At 42.4% G+C, this 25,977-nt stretch overlaps 2 protein-coding genes across 3 annotated transcripts in view; both read left to right on the plus strand.

Annotated features, from left to right (window-relative positions):
• The first annotated feature begins 1,669 nt into the window (after positions 1-1,669).
• ARL9 (ADP ribosylation factor like GTPase 9) lies at positions 1,670-16,427 on the plus strand. Of its 2 annotated transcripts, XM_043448552.1 has the most exons (4): positions 1,670-1,889; positions 5,485-5,647; positions 8,678-8,853; positions 15,985-16,427. In XM_043448552.1, the coding sequence occupies exons 2-4, from the start codon at positions 5,632-5,634 to the stop codon at positions 16,258-16,260; spliced, it is 468 nt and encodes a 155-aa protein (XP_043304487.1). In that variant the 5' UTR covers positions 1,670-1,889; positions 5,485-5,631; the 3' UTR covers positions 16,261-16,427. The 2 variants fall into 2 exon arrangements, with proteins under 2 accessions (XP_043304487.1, XP_043304486.1); XM_043448551.1 differs by lacking the exon at positions 5,485-5,647 and having other exon boundaries at positions 1,754-1,889.
• Positions 16,428-21,199: 4,772 nt separating this feature from the next.
• THEGL (theg spermatid protein like) overlaps positions 21,200-25,977 on the plus strand; it is a 37,490-nt gene continuing 32,712 nt past the window's right edge. Inside the window, exon 1 of the mRNA XM_043448059.1 lies at positions 21,200-21,784. Coding sequence (XP_043303994.1) covers positions 21,328-21,784 — 457 coding nt within the window. The 5' untranslated portion in view covers positions 21,200-21,327. The remainder of the gene's footprint in view (positions 21,785-25,977) is intronic.

The following is a 25,977-nucleotide window of genomic DNA, read 5'->3' on the forward strand; positions in this document are numbered from 1 at the left end:
CATCCATTCACTGTGGCACATTTTAAAATAAAAGAATGTAGCAGTGAGTATGGATTGACTTAAGATGTTTGGGGGTATTGGCATTTTGCAGAGGCATCCTGCTAGTACATCTAAGGATTTTTTAAACTGAGCATCTAAAATTACCTCTTGCCCCTTCTTGCAAAGCCAGAAAGTTAAACTAAGGTATTGAGAGAACAGAATTTTCACTGAAAATTCATCATGTGGATACCTGTACATAACCAAATTGAAGAGTAAACATTTTTTAAGTTTTGGCTTTTGAGGGGAAAAAAAGCTGACACCTTTATTGTCTTTGAAGAAGGGGATCACTCAGGAGCTCTGTTGGGCAGGCTTCCCGCTGCGCAGATGGTGCTGGCTTAGCGGATGGCACTTCCAAGACTACTTCGGAAACTGCTAACCTTAACAACAACTTAAGAACTGTTGCATCACTCAAGCTTTCTGAAACCTGTTCATTCCTTTAAAACCTGTTAGAAACTTGGATCTGATGAAGCAAAGTCGGCTCACCACATTTAGATGATTTTGTTAGGTTGTGGACCATACTGAAGAGTGCGGTTGAACAAAATAATAAAAAGGACCATCCCTATACTTCTCACACCATCTTTGCAGAGCCCCGTGGCTCTTCTGATATACTACTTATTCGATCATTGGGAACCACAGTTTTCTTTAGTTGTGGTTTTAATGCCTGGTTTTACCAGTAGCTGTGATCCTGGCAGACTAATCTCCAGAGCGATTTTTTTTAAGCGAAATAAGGGAACCAGTCACATTCCTTTTTCCTTAAGCCTCCTGGATAGCGGTTTTAGACGTTGCTGGTGGACTTAAACAGAACGGGTGAGGAGGGGGGAGATATCCAACTTCACCCTCCAGACTTGTTATTAACGAGGGGAAGGCGGGAAAGCCTGGGGCTCTCAGGACTCGGGTGCCTTGTCCAGCGTTCTGGTCGGAGACACAGGGGCTGGGAGGAGGCCGGGGAAGTGAGAGGCTGAGATGGGTGGGCGAGAAAGGCCTTTCTGAGACACCCTACCTATCCCGAGCGCATATCGCCGTGGTGGCGCGCGCTTCCGAGGAAGCGATACCTGGGGACGCTTTTCCTGCTTCACCGGTCTTTCCCAGCTCCCGCGGCCGGGTCTCCCGGGTCCCCTGGCCTGGGCTCGCCCCTCTAGCTCCACACCGCGGGCTTGCGGGCGAGCGCAAGATGCCCACGCCGCTGCCCGGGCCCTGGGGTGGGGCGGGGCTGTTGGTTACAGCGGGGCGCTGTTCGCCACGTGGACCTACGTCTCCCCCGCGCTGCCCCCACAGTGGCTACCACTCTGGCCGGGACCCTGCCCAGCAGCTCCAGCGCGCGGGCGCGCGGGAGGAGGGAAGGAAACCCGGGGGTGGGGATGGAGAGGGGGAAAGTAAAGAGGGAGAAGGGGAAGGAGCCGGAGAAAGAGAAAACTCAGCAAAAAGGAAAGGAGGAGAAAAACCAAAAGAAGGTGGAGAAGGAGAAAATCAAGGAGAAAGAAAAGGGGAAGGCGGAGAAGATTACGGAGAAAGAAAAGGGGAAGGAGGAGAAGATTAAGGAGAAAGAAAAGGGGAAGGAGGAGAAGATTAAGGAGAAGAACGGGAAGGAGAAAAAAGAAAAGGGGAAGGAGGAGAAAACTGAGAAGGGGAAGGAGGAGAAAATTAAGGAAAAGGAGAACGGGAAGGAGAAAAAAGGGGGGAAGGAGGAGAAAGCTAAGGAAAAGGAGAACAGGAAGGGGGAGAAAAGTAAGAGAAATGAGGATGAAAAGAAGCAAGAGCGGGGAACGGAGAAAGAGCAGCAGCAATTGAAGGAAAAAGAAGAGAAAGACAAGGACAACAGCACGTTGATAAAAATCCCGCCGGCGCCGCTGGTAAGAGACCGCTGCCTCGGACCCTCACCCGAGGCCATTGTCCAGGGTTTCGCCGGCTCTGTTACGTGCGAGACCCCGGGTGGGCACGCGCCGGAAGGAATCCGGTCTCCTTTGCCGGCTTTGTATCCGCGGGTGGAATCGGAATGTGCCAAGCTTCGAATGACCCATCATCACAAACCCCTTCTCCCCAGCCGCTCGCCCACTCACCCCTAACCTCGACCCTGCGTCCAGGTCTAGTGTTGAAGAAGACACTTTGATGATGTTCACAGCGGCGCTGGCAACAGCCTTTTTTCCAGCCCCATCTCTGGCCAGCGCCGAACACTAGCCCCCAGACCCCCACCACACATGCTCTCTCTGTTCCTATCTTTTCTGTTTTGTGTGTGTGTGTGTGAAGGTGTAGGTTTCTAGAATTTGTGCAGGACGTGTTTGGGGACTGCCTGGACCTTTTCTGTGGGTGCTTTGGTTACTATGACTTACATTGTTTTCAGACCACCAGCACCCAGAAGAGAGGGTCACAAAGGTTTAACTGAGAGGCCTCAGAAACCAGCCTTTGTAGTCATAAAAGGACAGATACGTATGATTCTACTTAGATGGTTTACCTAGTGTGTTCAAAATCAGAGTGAAAGAGCAGAATGTTGGGGCCTGGGGGCTGGGAGGGGGGTGAGGAGTTTAATGAGTACAGTTTGTTTTACAAGATGAATAGTTATGGGTAGCGGTGATGGTTGCACGGTATTATGAATGAAGTCGATATCACTCTGGGTTTAAAGATGGTTAAGATGGTAAATTTTGTGTTGTGTATGACTGTCTGTGATCCGTGGATGGTTTCCTGCCAGGCTCCTCTATTCTCCAGGCAAGAATATGGGGTGGATTGCCATGCTCTTCTCCAGGGCATCTTCCTGACCCAGGGATGGAACCCACATCTCTTATATCTCCTGCATTGGCAGGTGGGTCCTTTCTTACTAGCGCCACCTGGGAAGCCTTTTTTGTTGTGTGCTTTACCACAATTTAAAAATTGGGAGAGAAGAAAAAAAATAAGCATTATTTGGCTCAACTTAGTGGGCTCTGTACTCCTGGAGTTCCTGGGCTCAGAGCTGCTTTCTGGTTCCGAACAACATGAATTATTAACGGAGATTTGCTCTCTGGTGAAATAGCCAAAGAATTGATGCTTTCAAACTGTGGTGTTGGAGAAGCCTTTTAAGAGTCCCTTGGACTGCAAGGAGATCAAACCAGTCAATCCTAAAGGAGATCAACCCTGAATATTCGTTGGAAGGATTGATGCTGAAGCTGAAGCTCCATTACTTTAGCCACCAGATGTGAAGAGCCGACTCAGTGGAAAAGACCCTGATGCTGGGAAAGATTGAAGGCAAAAGAAGTCAGCATAGGATGAGATGGTTATATAGCATCACCAACTCAATGGACGTGTTAGAGCGAACTCGGAGATAGTGAAGGACAGGGGAGTCTGGTGTGCTACAGTCCATGGGATTGCAAAGTGTTGGGCACAACTTTGAGACTGAACACACAAAACAGACTATATAGATTCACTTATAGTTAAAGGAATAACCTTTAGCAAGGAACAGTGGTGTTGAATCACATTTCATGTCTGAACTCTTGGTTTACAGTAACCCCAGCTTTTCTTAAGAGATTATAAACATGAAGAAGCTTGTATTTTAGACTAAAAAGTAAGCAAAATGTAAAGCATCAGTGACTACAGGATTTCTAAATAGGGTCAGGTTAGTGGCAGCGATGTGATTGGAAAGAGAGTAGGAAACGGGTTTTATTCAGAAAATTCTTAAGATCCAAGATGCCATTATTTTAGGTACCACAGAGAAAGGAAAAAAAAAATGCTTCCAGCCAAAATATGATATACCGTAGATTGTAAAGCCCTCATTTCAGAGATGTTAAAATGTGAAAAAAGAAATCTTGGAACTGATTAAAATATGTTGGGGTAGCCCGAGTGTGGGGCCATTGGTGGAGATAATGGGGCGACACAGTCTACATCTTGCAGCCATTTCTTGGTCACCGTTGCTTTAAAGCATTCATTTAAAACCATCCAGTGACATCCCCTTAGAGCAGCATCCAGTCCCTTTTCCTTATCATAACTCTCTGAGAATGACACTGTAACATTTAGAGGCAGATGGAAGAGAATGGAGAAGTGGGGATGGATATAGGACACACCCATGGAAGTACCATTTGCTTCAAGAGCCGTCAAGAATTCACTCCAGTAACAAACATTTGCTTTTAAAAATCCTGTTATTCACTAGACAGGTTTCATAAATGATTCCCTGTACATACGTCTCTATTACAGCAGACCTTAAAACACCTTATTTTTACACAGATCTTCTATATTACAGAGAGGAGGGACATGGGATAAACGTATAGTGCTGTTGAGGATCACTTTTTTGTAACAGAAATCTAGTCTAAGTCTAAGGCTTCCCTGGTGGCTCAGACGGTAAAGAATCTACCTGCAATGTGGGAGACCCGGGTTCGATCCCTGGGTCAGGAAGATCCCCTGGAGAAAGAAATGGCAACCCACTCCAGTATTCTTGTCTGGAGAATCCCATGGACAGAGGAGCCTGGCGGGCTACAGTCCATGGGGTCACAAAGAGTCAGATGTGACTGGCACGACTTAGCATGCAGTCTATGTCTAATGTCAACATTTGGTGTTCAAGTAGAAATGTATGAGATTTTTATTTTTAAACCAATGCTCTTGAAGATGTATACAAGTTTTTTTTTTTTTTCTTTTTACATATATGAGAAACCTCTTTGGTAAGCTGTTTGAGAAATAGAATTCCTATGAACAGTCTGACTGGGTTGCTCATTTATTACTGTTTACATTGAAGTTTGTACACTAAAAGCCACCTTTCTAAGCACTCTGAACTTTGTTTCTCTCTTCATACCAGTCTGTCCTTCTTGTCCCTCAAACACTTGTCATAAAAATTTGTAAGGCTGGTATGCTGGTGGAATACTTCTTCCTAAAGTTTACATCTAGTTCATCAGGTTTTAGCATGAGATTTTAATATGACTGGAACTAGTTTAACAATTTTTATAGTCTTTGCCTTTTTATTTAACAATATTTATATTAAAAAGTACAGAAGAGAGTAACCTTGCCCTAAGAACTTTTAATCTATGATTCAATTTGGGGAGACAAGACAGATTAATAATATGAAACCTTAGATGCTTACATGCCAAGTGGCAGAGTCAATACATGGACCAAGAAGGTCCCAAGACCCCAAACAACAAATTGAATTCTCATGCAGTCTCCAATGAACATGAACTAGGGAAGCCAAGTGAAGTGTGAAAATTGGCCCTGAAAATATGGCACCTCCTATAAATCCTGATATACATAAAGTATTTATTTGATAAATTGACCAGGAGTTGGAAGATTAAGAGGGGGTATGCAGTTAATATCACATAAGTAATGACTGATTATATAAAATACAAACTGACTAGTACAGCTTGTTCTAGACCTATTGAATTTTTTTGCAAAGTTTTATTCTGGTTTACAATTTCACAAATACTGGCAAGTGCACTTCCCAAAGCCAAGAAAACAAGGCCCTGATAGCATAGCTTTATTGGCTTATCTTTTGTTTCACAGGAGAAAAATAAGCAGATCCTAGTGCTGGGCCTGGATGGGGCAGGAAAGACCAGTATTCTCCACTTTCTTGCTTTAAACCGAGTCCAGCGCAGTGTGGCCCCCACCCAAGGTTTCAATGCAGTGTGCATCAGCACCCAGGACCACCAGATGGAGTTCCTGGAGAGTAAGCGCTCTTTCTCAGTGGTTCTGGGGGTAGCTTTTAGCTTATATAGCCACATGATTGTCAGACGTTAAGCCAGATGCGATGTTGTCAGCATCACATGGGCCCTTGTGAAATGAATGATAAAATGAATATGAAATGGATGATAGGTCCTTATGAAATGAAACCCTGGGCCAGATTTTCCTAGACTGTTAGAATGCATATGTAGATGAATGCTAGGGTGCAATGTGGGTAAAACCACTTTCTGCTCTTTTTATTTTCTCCTTTTTCCAGTGGTGGTGATAAAAGGGAGTTAAGAGGAAGGTTTTAGCACCCTCTCCTTTAATAGCCTCCCTCCTCCTTACTAACCCCCCATAAAAATCCAATCTAGGTAAATATAGTGTGCTTCCTTCTCGAAAATGCAAATATTCACAAACCTGTTATGACCCAGATCACAACCCAGAAGCCCCTACTCTATAGTAATTCTGGAGTCACTGCCTCTCAGAATATTGCTGTTTCCCAAAGTTGTATCAGATCCTCTTATCTTCTCTTTACGTGCTCCCAAATTTAGCTATCCAGCCAAACATACCCAAATGTCACCTGACATCTCTACCCAGCTATCTCATCGGCCTCTCAAACTTAACATTGTCCAAGCCAATGCTTGATAAAGCTCCATATCTGCTCCTGTCCCTCTGATCAGAAATGTCTCCTCACCCATCAGGATGCTCAAGCCAGAGGACCAGGCATTTTCTGTACCCCCACCTCCAGTATGCAAGGAAAATGCTATGAATTTTTGCTTTCATCCAGTTGTGAAAAGAAAATGGTGGGCAGAGAAACTGTTAAAGCTGTAGGCAAATCTTTCTGATAAAAGCATTATTAGAAATAGAGATTTCAATTTCTCAGAAACTATAGAAGAAATAATATTTTTAATGAAATAGATGGCTAAGAAAAGAGTCTCAGAATATAAAAAGTGAAAAAGGGCAGGGGTTGGGGGGTGGGAAGGAAAGGAAAGAGAATAAAAAGAAAGAAAGAAAGGAAGATAGGAAGAAAAAAGAAAAGATTCCAATTAAGGGGGGAAATGGACAGATCTGTCGGAGTGAGGAGTTTCAACATATGTTTGTCAATTATTAACGGAATTAAGCAGAAAAAAACTTCAGAGAGTATATAATGTTTGAACACAGTCAACCAATTTGATCTAATGAACAATATAAAATTGTCCAATTAGACAATTTTAGCTTCATCAAAAAGTTAAAATTCACATTCTTCTCAAATACCCATGGAACAGTAACCAAACACGGACCACTTCCTGGGCCATACAGAAAGTCTTAACGGAGTTTTCAAAGAGGCATCGTATGAACTGTGTTCTCTATTTTACCATTAAATTAGAAGTTAATATCTAGGGACTTCCCTGGTGGTCCAGTGGTTAAGAATCCACCTTCCAATACAGGAGATATGGGTTTGATCCCCGGTCGGGGAAGTAAGATCCCCCATGCCGCGGGACAACAGAGCCCATGAGCCACAACTGCTCAGCCCAGGCCCTGGGGCCCTCGCTCGGCCGCTGGAGCTCAGCCTCTATGACACAGTGGAGATCCCCACGCCACAGCTGAGACCTGATGCAGCCAACAATAAAAAGTAAATGAATAATTTTTTTCCAGTCCTGCGCCCTCCCCAATTAATATTTTTTTTTAAAAAAGAAGTTAATAACTAAAAGAGAACAATTCCTATTATAGGTGAAATGTCATGGTGTTGGCAAAAAAGATGGGAAGCAACATGCCTGTTTAAGCTCGTACGTTAATTACTTAGATTACATTCTTTTAAAAAATTAAAACACAAAATACTTTGAAGAATGACCAGCCTGGCTGTCTGTACAAAGGAAAATAAAGGAAAGGCAAATAAAGACCCTTTCCTATTAGTTTTTGAAATGTTTTTGTTAAGGGCCCATAACAGTGGCCTGCATACTTTTTCTGCAAAGGGCTCAAGAGTAGGTCATATAGATTTTGTGGCCACATGATCTCTGTGCTGCTACTCAATACTGCAAAAGCAAGGCAAGACCCTGTGTGAACAAACCTGCACAACTTGGCTTGTACTGAAATCCAACTGTGATATAATGTTCATGTGTTATAAAATGGTATTCTTCCTCCCCCCAAAAGTTTAAAAATGTAAAATCCATTTTTTGTTCACGGGCAGTACAAAAACAGGCAGTGAGCCAGGTTTAGACTGTAGGCCATTGTTTGTCAACTTCTGTCCCAGGAGAAAAATAAAAACTGAATTCACTGTGTCTGTATTGTTACCATTCCAAAAAGTTTCTTCTGGGAAGCATCAGCAGAACAAAATAACCCAAAGACATTTTTTTTTTCTGAGGCAAGTATACTTGAATACCCACAGGATCATATTAACTTTCAGTGCAAGATTAAAGAAAGGAAATTAGATTTGGGGTTTTGAGAAAGGAAAAAAGTTGTGCAAGAGAGGCTAGCCAATGACATTTAAATCAATCCATTTAAGACATTTTAGAGAAACCCAGCACCCTGAATTCTTTCAGTGGACTACTCCCGTCTACTGATCCATACTCGATAGACATGCACAGGCTGTCATGACTGCTCTGTATAACAGATCGAGAGGCGTCCACTGTGGTGCAAATTTGCAATGTAGGACACCTGAGTTTGATCCCTGGGTTGCAAATATCCCCTGGAGAAGGAAATGGCAACCCACTCCAGTATTCTTGCTTGGGAAATCCTATGGACAGAGGAGCCTGGCAGGCTACAGTCCATGGGGTCGCAAGAGTCGGACCCGACTTCATGACTAAATTACCACCATGCTGGTCCTTTGTGTTCCAGAACTTAATGAACCGCCTGTGGAGGGTAAATATCCCCACCAATCATTTCCCCAGAAACATCGCTCTGGTTGTTCTCAGAATTGGGTCTAGTCTCACAGAGGTCTTTTATCAGAAGACCTGCCAGTGTTCAGAAATTATCAAAATGTGCCTTACCTGGCTGCCTCGATGGACGCTTCTGAGATCTGTGTGTGCATGTCTTCTTCCTTTGCTTTCCTTTGTAGTTGGCGGCAGCGAACCTTTCCGTTCCTATTGGGAAATGTACCTGTCCAAGGGCTTGCTGTTGGTATTTGTGGTGGATTCAGCAGATCACAAAAGATTACCTGAAGCCAAGAAATACCTTCATCAACTAATTGGAACAAACCCAGTCCTTCCTCTGGTTGTGTTTGCAAACAAACAGGTAAAAATCTGTGCAGATATAAAGTGTACTCAATATATTTTTTATTAATGCAGTAAATAAAAATGTTTACTTTTTGAATTTGATCTTTTTAATTTATTTTTAAAATTTTATTTTTTTAAATAGGAGTATAACTGTTTTACAATGCTGTGTTAATTTCTGCTAACAGAAGTGAATCAGTCCTAATACGCAGATACGCCCTCCCTCTTAGGCCTCCCTCCCACCCCCATCCCACCCCTCTAGGTCATCACAGAGCGCTGAGTTGAGCTTCCAGTGCTTTATAGCGGGTTCCCATTAGTTATCTATTTTGCACATAGTAGTGTATGTTTGTTATTCTTTAGTCACTAAATCGTGTCCTACTCTTGTGCTACGCCATGGACTGTTGTAGCCTGCCAGACTCCTCTGATGGGATTTCCCAGGCAAGAATACTGGAGCAGGTTGCCATGTCCTTCTCCAGGGGATCGTACCCACCCAGGGACTGAACCCACGTTTCCTGCATTGGCAGGTAGATTCTTTACCAATGAGCCACCTGGGAAGCCTGGTATTGTATATACGTCAGTCCTAATCACCCAGTTCATCCCATGCTCTCCTTCCCCCTCTATGTCCACAAGTCATCTTCTCCCTCTGAGTCTCTATTCCTGCCTTGGAAATAGATTCATCTGTACCATTTTTCCAGATTCCACATGTATGTGTTAATATACGATGTTTTCCTCTTTCTGACTTACTTTACTCTCTATGACAGACTCTGGGTCCATCCACATCTCTACAGATGACCCAAAGAAATGTCTGCTTTTAAGAGCTAAATATTCAATAATATGCTGTATTTTCATTTCAATTTATACTCTTAGGTCTACTGGAGTATACAGTCAGCCCTCCTTATCTGTGATTCAACCAGCCGTGAATCAGAGGGGAAAAAAACTCCATAAATTTCCAGAAAGTAAAACTCCTGTTTGCCACATGTGGACAAGTATTTTCATAGCATTTACCTTGTATTAGATATTATAAGTAGTCTAGAGATGATTAAAGTATAAGGGAGGATGTGCATAGGTTATTTGCAAAAATGACACCATTTTATATAAGGGGCTTGAGCAGATTCTGATGTCTTCTAGGGTCCTGCAACCAATCCCCTGAAAGATACCAAGTAAAAGTGAAAATGTTTGTCACTCAGTCGTGTCTGAACGCTTTTCGACCCCGTAGACTATAGCCTGCCAAGCACCTATGTCCATGGAATTCTCTAGGCAAGAACACTGGAGTGGATTGCCATTCCATTCTCCAGGGGATCTTCCCAACCCAGGGATAGAACCCAGCTCTCCCGCATTGTAGGCAGATTCTTTACTGTCTGAGCCACCAGGAAAGCCCACAGCTGCAAATTCCTTCAGAACACATTACAGCATACTTACTAACACATATATATGGAATTTAGAAAGATGGTAATGATAACCCTATATGAAAAACAGAAAAAGAGACACAGATGTACAGAACAGACTTTTGGCCTCTGTGGGAGAAGGCGAGGGTGGGATGTTTCGAGAGAACAGCATCGAAACATGTATATTATCTAGAGTGAAACAGATCACCAGCCCAGGTTGGATGCATGAGACAAGTGCTCTGGCCTGGTGCACTGGGAAGACCCAGAGGGATTGGGTAGAGAGGGAGGTGGGAGGGGGGATCGGGATGGGGAATACATGTAAATCCATGGCTGATTCATGTCAATGTATGACAAAAACCACTACAATATTGTAAAGTAATCTAGCCTCCAACTAATAAAAATAAATGAAAAAAAAAAAAGGAAAAAAAATTCCTTCAGAACAGAGACTGGCATTCACCTGTGTGTCCTACGTAAAAACCTAGTACACCACCTTGTATATAGTAGGAATTCAACAAATATCTGTTTAGTTTAATTAAATAAACATTTACTGACTATTGAATTGATTTCAACAAAATCTTTGCATGCTTACTATGTATCATGGACTTCCCTGGTGGCTCAGATGGTAAAGAATCTGAGAGACGTGGGTTTGATCCCTGGATCAGGAAGGTCCCCTGGAGAAGGGAATGGCAACCCATTCCAGTATTCTTGTCTGGAGAATCCCATGGATAGAGGAGCATGACAGGCTACAGTCCATGGGGTTGCAAAGAGTGAGACATGACTAATTGACTAACATACACACACACACATACTATGTGTCAGTATACAGAAGTAGTTTTTGATTAGCTAGCCTGACCTGAATTTCACACACATGCATTCAAGTATTAAACACTCATGAAGAAATGGAAGCCTTGTGCAGTGTTGGTGGGGATGTCAAATGGTGCAGCCACTATGAAAAACAGTATGGCAGTTCCTTAAGAAATTAAAAATAGAATTTTCATATAGTCCAGCAGTTCCACTTCTGGGTATATTACCAACAGAATTGAAAGCAGGAACTCAGACAGATGTTTGCACACCCTTGCTCATAGCAGAATTATTCCCAGTAGCCAAAAGGTAGAAGCAACCCAAGTGTCCATCCACGCATGAATGGATAAACAAAACGTGGTGTATATGTACAGTGGATATTATTCAGCCTTAAATGTGTCAGGAAATTCTGACACATGCTACACCATGGATGAACTTTAAGGACATTATGCTAAGTGAAATAAGCCAGTCACAAAAGGACAAATACTGTATGATTACACTTTTATGAGGTCCCCTAGAGCAGTTAAGGGCTTCCCTGGTGGCTCAGATGGTTAAAGAATCCACCTGCAATGTGGGAGACCTGGGTTCAATCCCTGGGTTGGGAAGATCCCCTGGAGGAAGGCATGGCAACCCAGTCCAATAATCTTGCCTAGAGAATCCCCATGGACAGAGGAAACTGGCAGGCTACAGTCCATGGGGTCACAGAGTCAGACACGACTGAGCGACTAGGCACAGAGCAGTTAAAATCAGAGAGACAAAAAATAGCAGTTGCCAAGGGCTGGGGGAGGGAGAAATGGGAAGCTATTGTTTAACGGGTGCAGAGTGTCAGTTTTACAAGTTGAAGAGTTCTGAAGATGGTGTACAATAATGTGAATTTACTTAACTGTACACCAAACTGTACACTTCAAAAAGGCTAATATGGAAATTTTTGTTATGTGTATCTTACTACAATAAAAAGAAATTTAAAAAAACATTAGACATCTATAGCATTGTGCAGGCACACCTGATTTTATCGCGCTTCACTTTGCTGTGCTTTGCAGATGTTAGGATTTTTACAAATTGAAGGTTTCTGGCAAGCCTGCATGGGGCAGGTCTATAGGTGCCACTTTCCCAGCTGCTTTTCTCACTTAATGTCTCTGTGTGGCCTTTTGGGAATTCTTGCAATATTTCCAACTTCTAGAATTATTAGATTTGTTATGATGATCTCTGATCAGTGATCTTTGATGTTACTATTATAAAAAGATTATGACTTGCTGAAGGCTCGGATGATGGTTAGCATTTTCAGCAATAAGGTATTTTTAAATTAAGGTATGTATGTATTTTTAGACATAATGCTATCACACACTTAATAGGTTACAGTAGTGTTAAAGTAACTTTTCTATGCACCAAGAGACAAAAAACTTCATGTGACTCGCTTTATTGTGAGTATTTATCACAGTAGACTTGCTTTATCACAGTCATCTGGAACCCAATTTGCAGTATCTCTGAAGAGTACTTGTAATGCTGCAGCCTCTCTCTCAGTTGCCAGGCTTATCAGTCATAACAGAGCTCGGTTCCTACCCTTTCTCCCACTCCTATGAGTGAGTGTTTATGGAAGTAAAATAAATCATTATAATGATGATCTAAAAGTAGGAGCCTATATTAAAGTCCACCATAAATGCTAGTCCAGCAGATTATTTTTTTAAAAAGCCTGGAGTTTTGTTTGTTTGTTTTTTTTTAAGTGAGCATCTTAAGTAACACAAACTATGAAGATTTAGAACATCATGGTAAATGTAAGTGAGCTGTATAGTATTGCATTGCATGAATATGCCACCACTTTACCATTTTCTTGTTGGGCATTTGGGTTATTTCCAATTTTTCATTGTTGTAAAGAGTTCTATAGTGAATCTTCGTGTGTCTTTTCATAGATGTGTACCAACAGTTCTCTAGGGCGTGAGGAATTGCTGGGTTTGGGGATTTGTACCTTGTGGCTCAGCTGGTAAAGAATCCGCCTGTAATGCAGGAGACCTGGGTTCGATCCCTGGGTTAGGAAGATCCCCTGGAGAAGGGAAAGGCTACCCACTCCAGTATTCTGGCCCAGAGAATTCCAAGGACTGTATAGTCCCTGGGGTCGCAAAGAGTCAGACGTGACTGAGCACCTTTCACTTTTCTTTCACATATTCAGTTTTACTAGATATTACCAAGTTGCTTTCCAAAGATATTGAACCAATTTATTCTTCCTACCAGCAGTATATGACAGTTTTTATAGGGCTACACCCTTGTTAATGCTTGGTTTGTCAAACTTGCATTTTTGCCAGTCTCATGAGAATGAAATTTTATCTTATTATTCTAATTTGCATTTCCTTAATTACTAGTGAGCCTGAACATTTTTTCCAGATGTTCACTGGTTATTAGTTTCAAATTAGTTTAATTTCTTTGAAGCAAATTTCCATATCTGTGAATGAGCTTTTAATATCTTTCCCCAAATTCCTTTTGGGGTGTTTATCTTTTCTCATTTGAGTTGTAGGAGCCTTTCATATCTTTTGGAAAAATAGTCCTATTTCTGTTACATGCGTTACAAATATCTTCTCTAGCAACCTATTGCGGAGAAGGCAATGGCACCCCACTCCAGTACTCTTGCCTGGAAAATGCCATGGACGGAGGAGCCTGGTAGGCTGCGGTCCATGGGGTCGCTAAGAGTCAGACACGACTGAGCAACTTCACTTTCACTTTTCACTTTCATGCACTGGAGAAGGAAATGGCAACCCACTCCAGTGTTCTTGCCTGGAGAATCCCAGGGACGGGGGAGCCTGGTGGGCTGCCGTGTATGGGGTCACACAGAGTCAGACACGACTGAAGCGACTTAGCAGCAGCAGCAACCTATTGTTAACATTTTACTTTGTTATGGTTCTCTTTTTAATACACAGGTTTTCATTTTTAGTAGTCCAATTTATCGATACTTTCCTTTGTGGTTTATATCTCTTCATCAAATTGAATAAACAGGACCATTTGGTGTCAAATTTATAACTTTTACTGGGGTTTAATAATAAAACGTTTGGATATTCTCAGACAGTAAAGAATCTGCCTGCAATGCAGGAGACCTGGGTTCAATCCCTGGATCCAGAAGATCCCCTGGAGAAGGGAATAGCAACCCACTCCAGTATTCTTGCCTGGAGAATTCCATGGACAGAGGAGCCTGGTGGGACACAGTCTCTGGGGTCACAAAGAGTTGGACACAACTGAGCAGCAAACACACATTCTAGTTTAAGTTCACCTTGGTTATTACTCCTCGATCAAAGTAACTTAAACTTTTAGATGACTCATGGTTTCAAGTTATTACATAAATATTTTTTAAGAGTCATCTTACTATCGTTATTCTTTGAGTGATGACATCTATTAGGACACAATTATGTGAGTGTGGAGTACAATGGTATTTATCCCTGATGTTCTTTTTTCATTACAAGGAGCCCCTCCTGCCTTCCAGCACCCTTCTATTTTCTTCCTTTCCAATTCCACTGGTGGCATTTCTTTTAACTTGAGACATTGTCCACATGTTACTAGATTCATTAACACAATTGCAAAATTCACTACATGCTCTAAGACTAAATGAATTCAGGTTTCAGATAGGCAATAAAGTGGAAGAACCAGAAAAGGTAATGATACCATGTGAAGAAAACCTCACAGACTCACAGGAATTTGATAGGTTCATATTGGTACAAGAGAAAATGACAATATTGTACTCTTTTCAGATGATGCCCTAAAGCTTTGGGAGAGCACCATGAAACAAAAAGCCAATTACAAATCCAATGTTAAGAGTGAAAATGCTGGAACTTTTGCAGAAGACTTAAAAACTGTAACTGAATCTGCATATGTATTTAGGAGAGGAAATATCAGAGGTTATTTGCCATTAATAACTCTTGATGTGTGAGAGGCAAAGAAACATGTTTCAATCTTAGCATGCAGCGTAAACACATGCTTTTTGTCTCCTCGTTTTAATCTCTCCCCTCTCTGCCTCTTCGGATGGGTTTTCCTCCTTTAAGCCTTCCCCATTCTCCATCTCATCCTCTTTCCCTCCACCTGGCTCTTGCCTCTCAGCCTTCTTCACCTACTACACCATTTTCTAAATTTATTCCATCCCTGATCCCTTCTCTATCTCCCTCCATCCCCCCAAATTTGATGTAAAACTTTTTGTTCAGCAGAAATAATTTTTGCAAAAGAAAACTCACCTTTGCCAAATGCTATAATCAATAAAATATTATATGGGCAAAAACCAATTAATGAATCAAGCTTCTATTGTAAAGACAAATTTAAAATAACCTTGGAGGGCTTCCCTGATTCTTCAGTGGAAAAGAATCTGCCTGCCAGTGCAGGAGACACAGGTTCGATCCCTGATCCGGCAAGATCCCACATGTCGCAAAGCTGCTAAGCCACAGCTGTTGAGCCGGTGCGCTAGAGCCTTGGAGCTGCCATTACTGAGCCCTTGTGCTGCAACTCCCGAAGCCCGAGCCCTAGAGGCCGTGCTCTGCAATAGAAGAAGCCACCACGATGAGAAGCCCAAGCTCTGCAACTGGAGAGTAGCCCCTGCTCACAGCTAGAGAGACGCCCATGCAGCAACAAAGATCCAGCACAGCCAACAATGAACAAATTATTAAGTTATTTTAAAAAGTTAAAAAATAAATCTTGGGAAAATTCAGACAAAAATGGAAAAACAAAACTAGAAGCGGATCGCACTGGTTAGGAAATTGATTAAGGTATCATATTGGCTTAACTTTGTTCCAGAAAATACTCTTTTGATAATAACTCATAAATGCTGATATAATTCTGATGAAAATCTTTATATTCAAACAGCCTTTAGGATCCTAGTAATGGGATTACAACATCCTCGATATTATCATGGAGGTGCGGTCATTGAGAGTAATAAATGTATCTATCCAAAAATGTTGCAAAATAACCAACTTTTTCTCAATTCTTTTTCCATTCTTGTGAAGGATCTTGAAGCAGCCTATCACATTACAGATATCCATGAAGCTCTGGCATTATCTGAGGTGGGAAATGACAGGAAGATGTTCTTGTTCGGAACCCAGGTGACTGAGAGCGGCTCAGAGATACCGTCCATCATGCAGGACGCCAGAGACCTGATTGCACAGCTGGCTGCAGACATGAGTGACCAGCACAGCCTCCACGAGACTCACGGTCTGGATGCCACCAGGGGACGCGACACGGCAGGCTGGGAGCCAAAATTTCCACTCTCAAATAAAAAATAAGCCATCTCCTGCTTTCTCAGTGCACGACACGTATACACATATAAGAGACTGTTAGGTGATTAAAAGAACCTCTATTTAGATTTTGAACTTTAAAAGTATCGGTAAACAATGTATTTGGAGGGATTTGGATTTTTAATCAACAAAATTAAAGTGAAAATTAGCAAGCATTCATCCCATTTGTAGTTTCTCGATGAAATGAGGTTTACATTAAAATATTCTAATAACTTTTCTCTTTTCAAGTACATCCAGGTGTCTTTCCTTTAAGTGGATCCATTTAACAGTGTGGGAAAAGAAATCAGGATAGGGCAATAAGAAAACTAAACACTATCAAAGTCACATAGAAATACAAATTAACAGCATTCAGAAAGATTTAAGAAAGGCTTCTTTCTAAGAAACTACCACTAACAGAACACTGTAGGGATTTGTGTTTCAACTTCTTGATATTTTATTTTTTTATATAGATAAGCTTTATCTTTCCTAGAAATATTTAAGAGTGATAACTTTGCTTTCCTACAGATATGATACAAATCCAACTTTTAACCTTAGTGTCTCGTCCTAATTTTTTTTTTTTTTAAAGACTTCCAGTTTCCAGTCCAGCATGTAAGAAGCTTGGAAGCCATGAGGCCATTCTAACAAGTTAAAAGCTGAACAGACTGAAAAATCTGTGTTGGAGAGGCGAACGGAATACAGAGAATGAGTTTACCAGAGCAGAGACTCATAATGGGAACTCCCCATGGGGACCAGTGCCTGCCTGTTAGTCACTCAGTTGTGTCCAACTCTTGGCCACCCATGGGCTGTAGCCCGCCAGGCGCCTCTGTCCATGGGATTCTCCAGGCAAGAATACTAAAGTGAGTTGCCATTCCCTTCTCCAGGGGATCTTCCCAACCTGGGATTGAACCTGAGCCTTCTGCACGGCAGGCAGATTCCTTACCACTGAGCCACCTGGGAATCCCACTCTGTTATTAGCAGAGAGTAACCAGAGCCTGACTGACCTGGAGGAAAGGAAATACCCAACTCTAGTCCACTCCAGTCATTCTGTTCCACCTAAGAGGGCAGAAAACTAAGACTTAAGTCTGCAGTCCAGAGGCACAGAGTCTCTAAAAGGCTGAGACCTCATCATAAGACTATAGAATATTCTCCCTTCCCCCACCTCACCAACACATTGCTAAAGGCCTATTTATAGAAGTTCCTTTTACCCAATACATCATGCCTGGCTATCAGGAAAAGCTACAAGACATACTAAAAGGAAAAAAACACAGAAGAGACACAGCATGCACTGTACAGAAATGAAGAATGTTTGATGGGCTTGTTAAAAGACTAGACATGGCTAAGGAAAGAATCTCTGAGCTTGAGAATATCTCAATAGAAACTTCCAAAACTGAAAATCTAAGAGAGCAAGGACTAGAAAAACAGAACAGAATATGCAAGGACTGTGGGACAACCACAAAAGTTGCAATATGTGTTTAATGGGAAACCAGAAAGAGGAAAGAAAGGAACAATAAATATTTGAAACAGTGACTGAGAATTTCTCCAAATTAATGTCAGACACCAAACCAGAGATCTCAGAAGTGCAGAGAACATCAAGGAGGATAAATGCCCCCCAAAAACTATACATAGGCATATCACTTTTAAGCTGCAGAAAATCAAAGATGAAGAAAATTTAAAAACCTAGAAAGTAGTCAGAGGGAAAAACACCTTACTGTGAAGGATCAAAGATAAGAAATACATTAAACTTCTTAGAAACTATGGAAACAGGGACAGTGGAATAAATATAGCGTTGAGAGAAAGAACCATCAGCCTAGAATTGTGTACCCTGTGAAATCCTTCAAAAGTGAAAGAGAGGGCTTCTCTGGTGGCTCAGTGGTAAAGAACCCTCCTGCCAGTGTAGGAGACATGGGTTCTGTTCCTGATCCAGGAAGATCCCACAGGCCACGGAGCAGCCACACCCGCGAGCTGCAACTACTGAGCCTGTGCCTACAGCCCAGGAGCCGCAGCTACTGAAGCCCGGGTGCCCTCGAGCCTGCAGCTAGAGACACCGCCACAATGAGAAGCCTGTGCAATGCAACCATAGTGTAACCCCACTCGCTGCAACTGGAGCCAAGCCCACACAGCAACAAAGAGCCAAAATAAATTAATTAATTTTTAAAAAATTTTAAGTGAAGAAAAAAGAATTTCTGAGACAAAAATTGAGGGAATTTGTGGCCAGTACTTCTGCATTGCAAGAAAGATTAAGAGAGAAGAAAAATAATAGAGTTCAGAAATTTGGACCTATATAAAAGAAGAACACTGGGAAAAGAATAAGTGAGGATAAAATCAAAACTTATTTTTCTTATTCTTAATTCATCTAACAGATTACAGTTTCTTGAAAATAATAACAGCAACCACTATACTTGACCATGTATGCTTATGTGTGTGTATAAATGTTACGACAGCAGTGATAGAAGGAATGAGAGGAAGGAATTAGGATTTAGTCATCATAAGGTTTTCACACTACCTGTGAAATGGTATAGTGTTCTTTAAAGTAGACTTGGATTTATATTGCAAACTCTAAGACAACCACTGAAAAAATAAAGGAAATTATCACTGATATGCCAAGAAAAGAGAAAATCAAATCAAGTAAAATGCTGAAAACCACAAAAGGGAGAAAAAGAGTAGAAGACAAAAAGAGAAACAATTAGCAAGGACAAATAGAAAACAATAAAAATATGGTATCTACTAATCCAATAATCACTTTGTAGGTCAAGGATCTAAATGCACCAATTGAAAGACAGAAATTGTCAGGGTGGATTTAAAAAAAAGATCCAGCCATATGTTGCCTACAAGAAACTCACTTTAAGTATAAAGAGACATATGGATTAAAATTAAATGAATGGCGAGAGATATAACACTAATCAAAAGAAAGCAGAGACTTCAGAGTAATGAAAGTTACCAGGGATAAAGAGGGCAATTGTACGTAAAGCACAAACAACATCAAACTAAAAAGCCTCTACATGGCAAAAGAAACCATCAACAAAATAAGAAAACAACCAATGGATTGGAGAAAATATTTGTAAACCACATATCTGATAAAGGGTTAATATTAAAAATATATAAAGAACTCATACACTCCATTACAGAAAAATATAAAGGACAAAGGACCTGAACAGACTTTTTTTTTTTCCTCAAAGAAGTTCTTTTATAAATAACAAGTACATGAAAATATACTCAACATCACTCATTAGGGAAATATCAATTAAGCAATAAGATATCCCCTCAAGCCTAGTAGAATGGCCATCATCAAAAAGACGAGATAACAAGTGCTGCCTTGGATGTAGAGCAAAGGGAATCTTTGGTATTGTTGGTGGGATTGTAAGTTGGTACAGCCACTGTGAAAAACAGTATGGAGGCTTCTCAAAAAACTAAGAACTACCGTATAATTCAGCAACTCCACTTCTGAGACTATAACCAAAGGAAATGAAAATACTAACTCAAAAAGATATCTGCACCACCATGTTCCTAGCAGCATTATTTACAATAGCAAAGACATAGAAACAACCTAAGTGTCCGCTGCTGGGCAAATGGATAAAAGAATTTGTAGTGTATACGGTGGAGTATTATTTAGCCATAAAAAGGAAATTCTATCATTTGCAACATGGATGGGCCACGAAGCATTATGTTAAATGAAATAAGCAGAGAAAAGCAAATATTATATGATTTCACTGATATGTGGAATTTAAACAAAACAAACACAAACTCCTAAAAAGAAATCAGATTTTGGTTACATGGATGGAGGGGTGTGGCCGGGGGCAGGGTGGGTCAAGGAAGGTGGACAAAAGATACAAACTTCCAGTTATAAGTTAGTACCAGGGATAGAACGTACAACATGATGATTATATAGTTGACACTGCTGTATGATATACAGAGGACAGGGAGGCCTGGCATGCTGCAGTCCGTGGGGTGGCGAAGAGTTGGACACAACTTGGCAACTGAACAACAATAATAATATACAGAAAAGTTGTTAAGTGAGTAGATCCCCTTAAGTCTAGTAGAATGGCCATCATCAAAAAGATGAGATAACAGATGCTGCCTTGGATATAGAGCAAAGGGGATCTTTGGTACTGTTGGTGGGGTTGTAAATTGGTACAGAATTTTCATCACAAGGAGAATTTTCTTCTATTTATTGTATCAATATGAGATGATGGATGTTAACTAAATCTATTGTGGTAATTTCACCATAAGTGCAAATCAAACCATCATGCTGTACACTTTAAACTTATACAGGGATGTTTATCAATTATTTCTCAATAAAACTGGAAAAATAATATAGATTTTTTAAAAGAGGGGGATTACATGGTAAAGAGGTTAACTCTCTAAGCAGATATAATGATCCTAAACGCAAGTGTATGTGCTTTGAAACAGACTTCAGTTCAGTTCAGCCGCTCAGTCGTATCCCGACTCTGCGACCCCATGAACTGCAGCACGCCAGGCTTCCTGTCCATCACAAACTCCCAGAGCTTGCTCAAACTCATGTCCATCTAGTCGGTGATGCCATCCAACCATCTTATCCTCTCTCGTCCCCTTCTCCTCTTGCCTTCTATCTTTCCCAGCATCAGGGTCTTTTCCAATGAGTCAGTTCTTCGCGTCAGGTGGCCAAAGTATTGGAGCTTCAGCTTCAGCATCAGTCCTTCCAGTGAATAGTCAAAACTGATTTCCTTTAGGATTGACTGGTTTGATCTTGTAGTCCAAGGGACTCTCAAGAGTCTTTTTTAACACCACAGTTTTGACTTAACACCACAGAAACAGATTTCAAGGAGGTAAGAACAGCCGATCAGGAGCCCGCCCCTCCTCTCCTTTTCAGCTGCTTCTCATTTCTCCCTGGAGGAGCCTGGGCGGGCCCCAGCAGCTCGGCGTGTCCCCTTGGCAACCGGAGAACGCGCAGAGAGGGGCCCAGGGGCCGGGGCTTGTCGGGCGGTGGCCGCAGGCGGGTTGGACTCGCTGGGGCTGGGCGCGGGCCGCGCGCGTCCTCTTCCATCTTCTGGAAGGTGACCGGCGTCCGGCAGTCAACCAGCGGGAGCTTCTGGGCCGCCAATGGAGAGCCAAGAGTCTTCGGGTCCTTCTGGGCTGTCCGTTGGGCACCACACGGCAGAAACAGCGGCTCGCTCCGAAGCCCTCCAGAAGCCCCTTGTCGTCAGGATATTCGACGCGAACGAGCCGCCAGAGGCGTCTGAGGAGGCGGGGTTTTCCGAGGAGGCCGACGAGCAAGACCAGCGAGGCGAGTCCCAGGAGCATGCGGAGTCCGACGAGATCCCCAGTCACCCCAAGCCCTGTGAGCTCTACCAACCCTATGATTCCCGCAAGCCCCTCAAACCTCATGCACCCTGCGGGCCCCATGCGCCCCGAGAGCCCCGAAAGCCCCAGGGGGCCCCTGTTCCCCGCGCGCCCCACAAGCCTCAAGAAATCGAGTTGCTTCCTAGAGCCGGAGTGATGGTCTCCCCATCTCTGCTGATGAGACTCCCGCCACAGCTGCCGCCATCTTCCCTGAGCGGTAGGTGTTGGGGTCTCTCCGGGGCACTGAGCAACCCAACCCCATCTAGACCTGGGGGCGCTAATGGGAAGGTTTGTCTGCAAGGGCCCATTTTGATTTAAAGGAAGGTGATACTTATGTCATTTACCTACTGCTTTTCAGTGCCCTGTCTTTGGACCTAAAGAAGGCCTGATAGGAAATTGAGACTCTTGCTAATGAAACAATCTCTTCTTTCTGCCCTCTCTCCACCTGGTGACTTGCTAGCTGTCCTAATCACTGCCACTTTTTTTGAAGCCCTTCTTAAGACTTCTGTGCAGCTAGACATTGCAGTCCTCTGGGTTGCCACGTTGAACTGTTATAGCACTTAAAATTTTTTATTATATCACTATCTCAACTAGGGGAGGGATCTTTGGAGGGAAGACATTTTTGTCATTGTTTGTCACATGGTGGCACTCAGTAAATGTTATGATATTGTTAAAGATATAGTAACAAAACACTTATTGAGCAAAATTCAAAGAGTACATTTACTAAGTGTTTACTATATGCTCGGTCTTCACCAGGTTGACAAGATAACAGGGCTGATGGGATTTTGGGGTATAAACATCCAGCTCACGTATGGCCTCTCATTGATGACTCCAGAACAATTCCTTAACCACGCTGGGCTTCCAGTCCCTTGGCTGACCGTGTTTTATCTCATGTTCTCCTTGACTTGTCTTTATCAGTCTTGATTCTATGGTCTGCCATTTCAGTTGCTTACTCACAACATCTTCTACCACCCCACTGGCTCTCTGGCCATTCACAGTACTTCTCCTGGGAAAACCTCAAACCCTCCTTAAGCCCAACCAACCACCCTCTGCCTACACCTGAGCAGCTGACTCTTCCTGTACAAAGTCACACAGCCCTACTGACTGCTTTTATTTCAGTTTCATGACCACAGATCTCAGCTGGTCACTTGGCACTGCCTAGCAAGCCTGTTTTATTCACCTAGCATATTAGTTCCCCTAATCTGTGAGAAGATGTCTAAATGTCTTCTTTACATCTCCTCAAGCCTTCACATCTTTGACTCCAAACAGCTGAAGACTTTGCCTCACACTCGAGAAAATAGAGGCAATGTCATTAACTCCCTTATTTTCTTAGCACTAATCTATTGCCTTACATGAATCTGCATCCATGGATTCTGTCTCTTCTCATACTTTAGGGAAGAGTCACACCTCTTTCTATGAGAAGCAAATCTTCCACATGTGCTTTGGATTCCACTCTTGTCTCCTGAAGAACTTTGTTCCAGCAGTTATTCCCCTCTCTCCTACAGGATCAATTTCTCCCTTTCTAATGAATCAGACCCATGAGCATACACATACACTCTAGAATCTTCTGTCTTGAAGTAACCCTTAACCTCAGGTCTTCTTCAGACCTTCCTCCTTCAATCATCTCCATTTTTCTGCATTTTTCTGCAAGTCATTGCAGAGCTTGTCAAAAGAGCTGTCTGTACTCACTGACTCCTTTTTCTTGTCTGTAATTCTTTCCTCAGCCCACGTAGTTAGGCATCTTTCTTATCCACTCCACTGAAACTGCTCTACTTGACTGCCTTTCTGTCCACTGCCAACCCTGTTGTCATGCATGGAGATTTCAGTATCCATACAGGTGATCCACTTGGCTTCTTAGTTCTTTGACCTCTTCATCTTGAATGACGGGATCTTTCACCCCATCTTAGACATCCACTGTACTGGCCTTTGATAATGTCGATTGCTGTACCATTTCCAAAATATCTATTTCAAGCACTTCCCATTTCTAATCACTTCCCATCTTTCCAGTTCACTTACTCTTCTTTGTACCCTCTCAATTCTTCAGCTTCAAAGGGACCACTAATCCTCTGATGCTGGCCACTGTTGCAAGGGACCTCCAATCCACTGATGCTGGCCACTGTTCCAAGGGACCTCTAATCCACTGACGCTGGCCACTGTTCCAAGGGACCACTAATCCACTGATGCTGGCCACTGTTCCAAGGGACCTCTAATCCGCTGATGCTGTCCACTGTTCCAAGGGACTGCTAATCTGCTGACGCTATCCACTGTTCCAAGGGACCGCTAATCCACTGACGCTGTCTACTGTTCCAAGGGACCGCTAATCCACTGATGCTGTCCACTGTTCCAAGGGACTGCTAATCCACTGACGCTATCCACTGTTCCAAGGGACCTCTAATCCACTGATGCTGTCCACTGTTCCAAGGGACCTCTAATCCACTGATGCTATCCACTGTTCCAAGGGACCTCTAATCCACTGATGCTGTCCACTGTTCCAAGGGACTGCTAATCCACTGATGCTATCAACTGTTCCAAGGGACCTCTAATCCACTGATGCTATCAACTGTTCATTATATATCACTCACTACCTTATGTCTTTTTGTCTCTCCTTTCTCACTTTATAGTCCATGGTCTACCTATGGAATCACTTCCTTGCAAGTATTGGCTTCGTTGTCTCTCCCTCTATCTTTCTTGCTTATTTAAATCCAGTTCTTGTCTGCACTTGAAAAGATGAAAAACAGAGAGAGAGAGAGAACAAACAACTATGTTGACCGATCTTTAAATCCATGACTGTAAACATCAGGTGTGTTTTCAGTGCTGCTTGGCAATCATACTACATTTCCCTAATCAATCCATTATCTAACATGGAACCTACCAAACTACCAGGTTCTATACACATATACTCTAGCTTTTCTTTTGTTAATAATAGACAAACTGTCTTTGTTCTTACCAGAGGCCATTCTCTCAACCTTTATGTTAGATCCTATCCCACCTAACTTTAAGCTCTTGGCTCCTCTCTTTCCCGGATCATTTTATTTCACTCTCAACTGGATCATTCCTATCAGCACATGAACTTGCAGCAATAACTCCGAGCTTGAAGAAACCAAACCTCCCCTTAGCCTTGTGTATCCTTCCTGGTACCACTCCTATTCTCTACTCCTTTTTCTCTAAAATAATCTTCAAAATAGTTGTTTGTGAGTTATTATTTCCATGTTCTCTCTTCCCATTGTCTTGAGAACCTACTTAAGCTTTTATCCCCTCTACTTAGCTGAAGTTGCTCTAGTTGAGGTCACAATGACCTCTGCTTGCCAAATTCAATGACGGATTCTTCATCCTCATCTTACTTGTTTGATACTTTCACTCCTTTTTTTCTTGGAGGTCTTTCTTTATTTGACTGCTGGATACCACTGCCTTCATCATTATCCTACCTCATCGATTGTTCCTGACTCAATTTCGCTTGCTAGATCATCTTTCTCTTCCCAGCCTCTCAGTTGAAGTGGGTGATGGCTTGGTGCTCTCAGATTCTTTAGACTTTCCTTGTTCCCTGGGCAGTGTCATCCTTTCTAGCTTTAATTGTATGCTGATGACTTCCCAAATTATCTCCAGCCTCAATTTCTTTCTTTCCAGAGTTTTAGAACCAGTTGTCTTTTAACATTCCTACTTGAATATCTAGTAGGAATGTAAAATTTAACATATCCATAACTGAACTCTTACTTTTACCCCCAAACTTGATCTTCCTCCATTGTTCCCCATTTCAGCAGATGACACCACCATTCATTCATCCAGGTGCTCAGGTCAAAAACCTGGAGTCATTCTTGACACCTGATTTTCCTTCACACTTTGCCTCCAAGCCATTAGCAAACCCTGATTTTGAAATATGTCGTGACAATATCCATTCTTAACATCCAGAGCTTCACCACCTTTGTAAACCACTATCATCTCTTGCTTGATCTGCTGCAGTAGCCTCCACTCTTGCCCCATTCATGCATCCCCGACTCTATTCCCACCAGTTCATGCTTCAGGTAGCATTCACAGGGATCCCTTAGAACATAAATTACACGCAAATTTTCTGCTCTCAGCTCTCCTGAGAGGTTCTCATGTCACAGAGTTTGTAGTTGAAAGCCCTGAGCAGGCCTACAAGGCCTGATCTGACTGTCTCTCCAGCCTCCTGTCCCACCACTGTCCCCACCGTCTCTGCTCTCCAGCCACATGGGCCTCCTTGCTCCTTGCTCAGTCGTTTCACTTGCTTTTTCTTCTGTCAGCTTGCTCTTCTCTTAAGTATTTGTCACCTCCTTATAAATATGTACCAGATCTCTCTGTCAAAAATGCTCTCTTTGAATCACTACAGATGACCCAGTTTCATTCCTTTCTATGGCTGAGTAATAACCCATTGTATCTATGTACCACATCTCC

The sequence above is a fragment of the Cervus canadensis genome, chromosome 26, assembly GCF_019320065.1.
Source record: "Cervus canadensis isolate Bull #8, Minnesota chromosome 26, ASM1932006v1, whole genome shotgun sequence".
Lineage (NCBI taxonomy): Eukaryota > Metazoa > Chordata > Mammalia > Artiodactyla > Cervidae > Cervus > Cervus canadensis.

Bases quoted from the DNA above. Each gene is read 5' to 3' on its own strand.
- ARL9 (XM_043448552.1), top strand. The intron at 8,854-15,984 runs GTAAAAATCTGT...ATTCTTGTGAAG, and splicing joins TTGTGTTTGCAAACAAACAG to GATCTTGAAGCAGCCTATCA.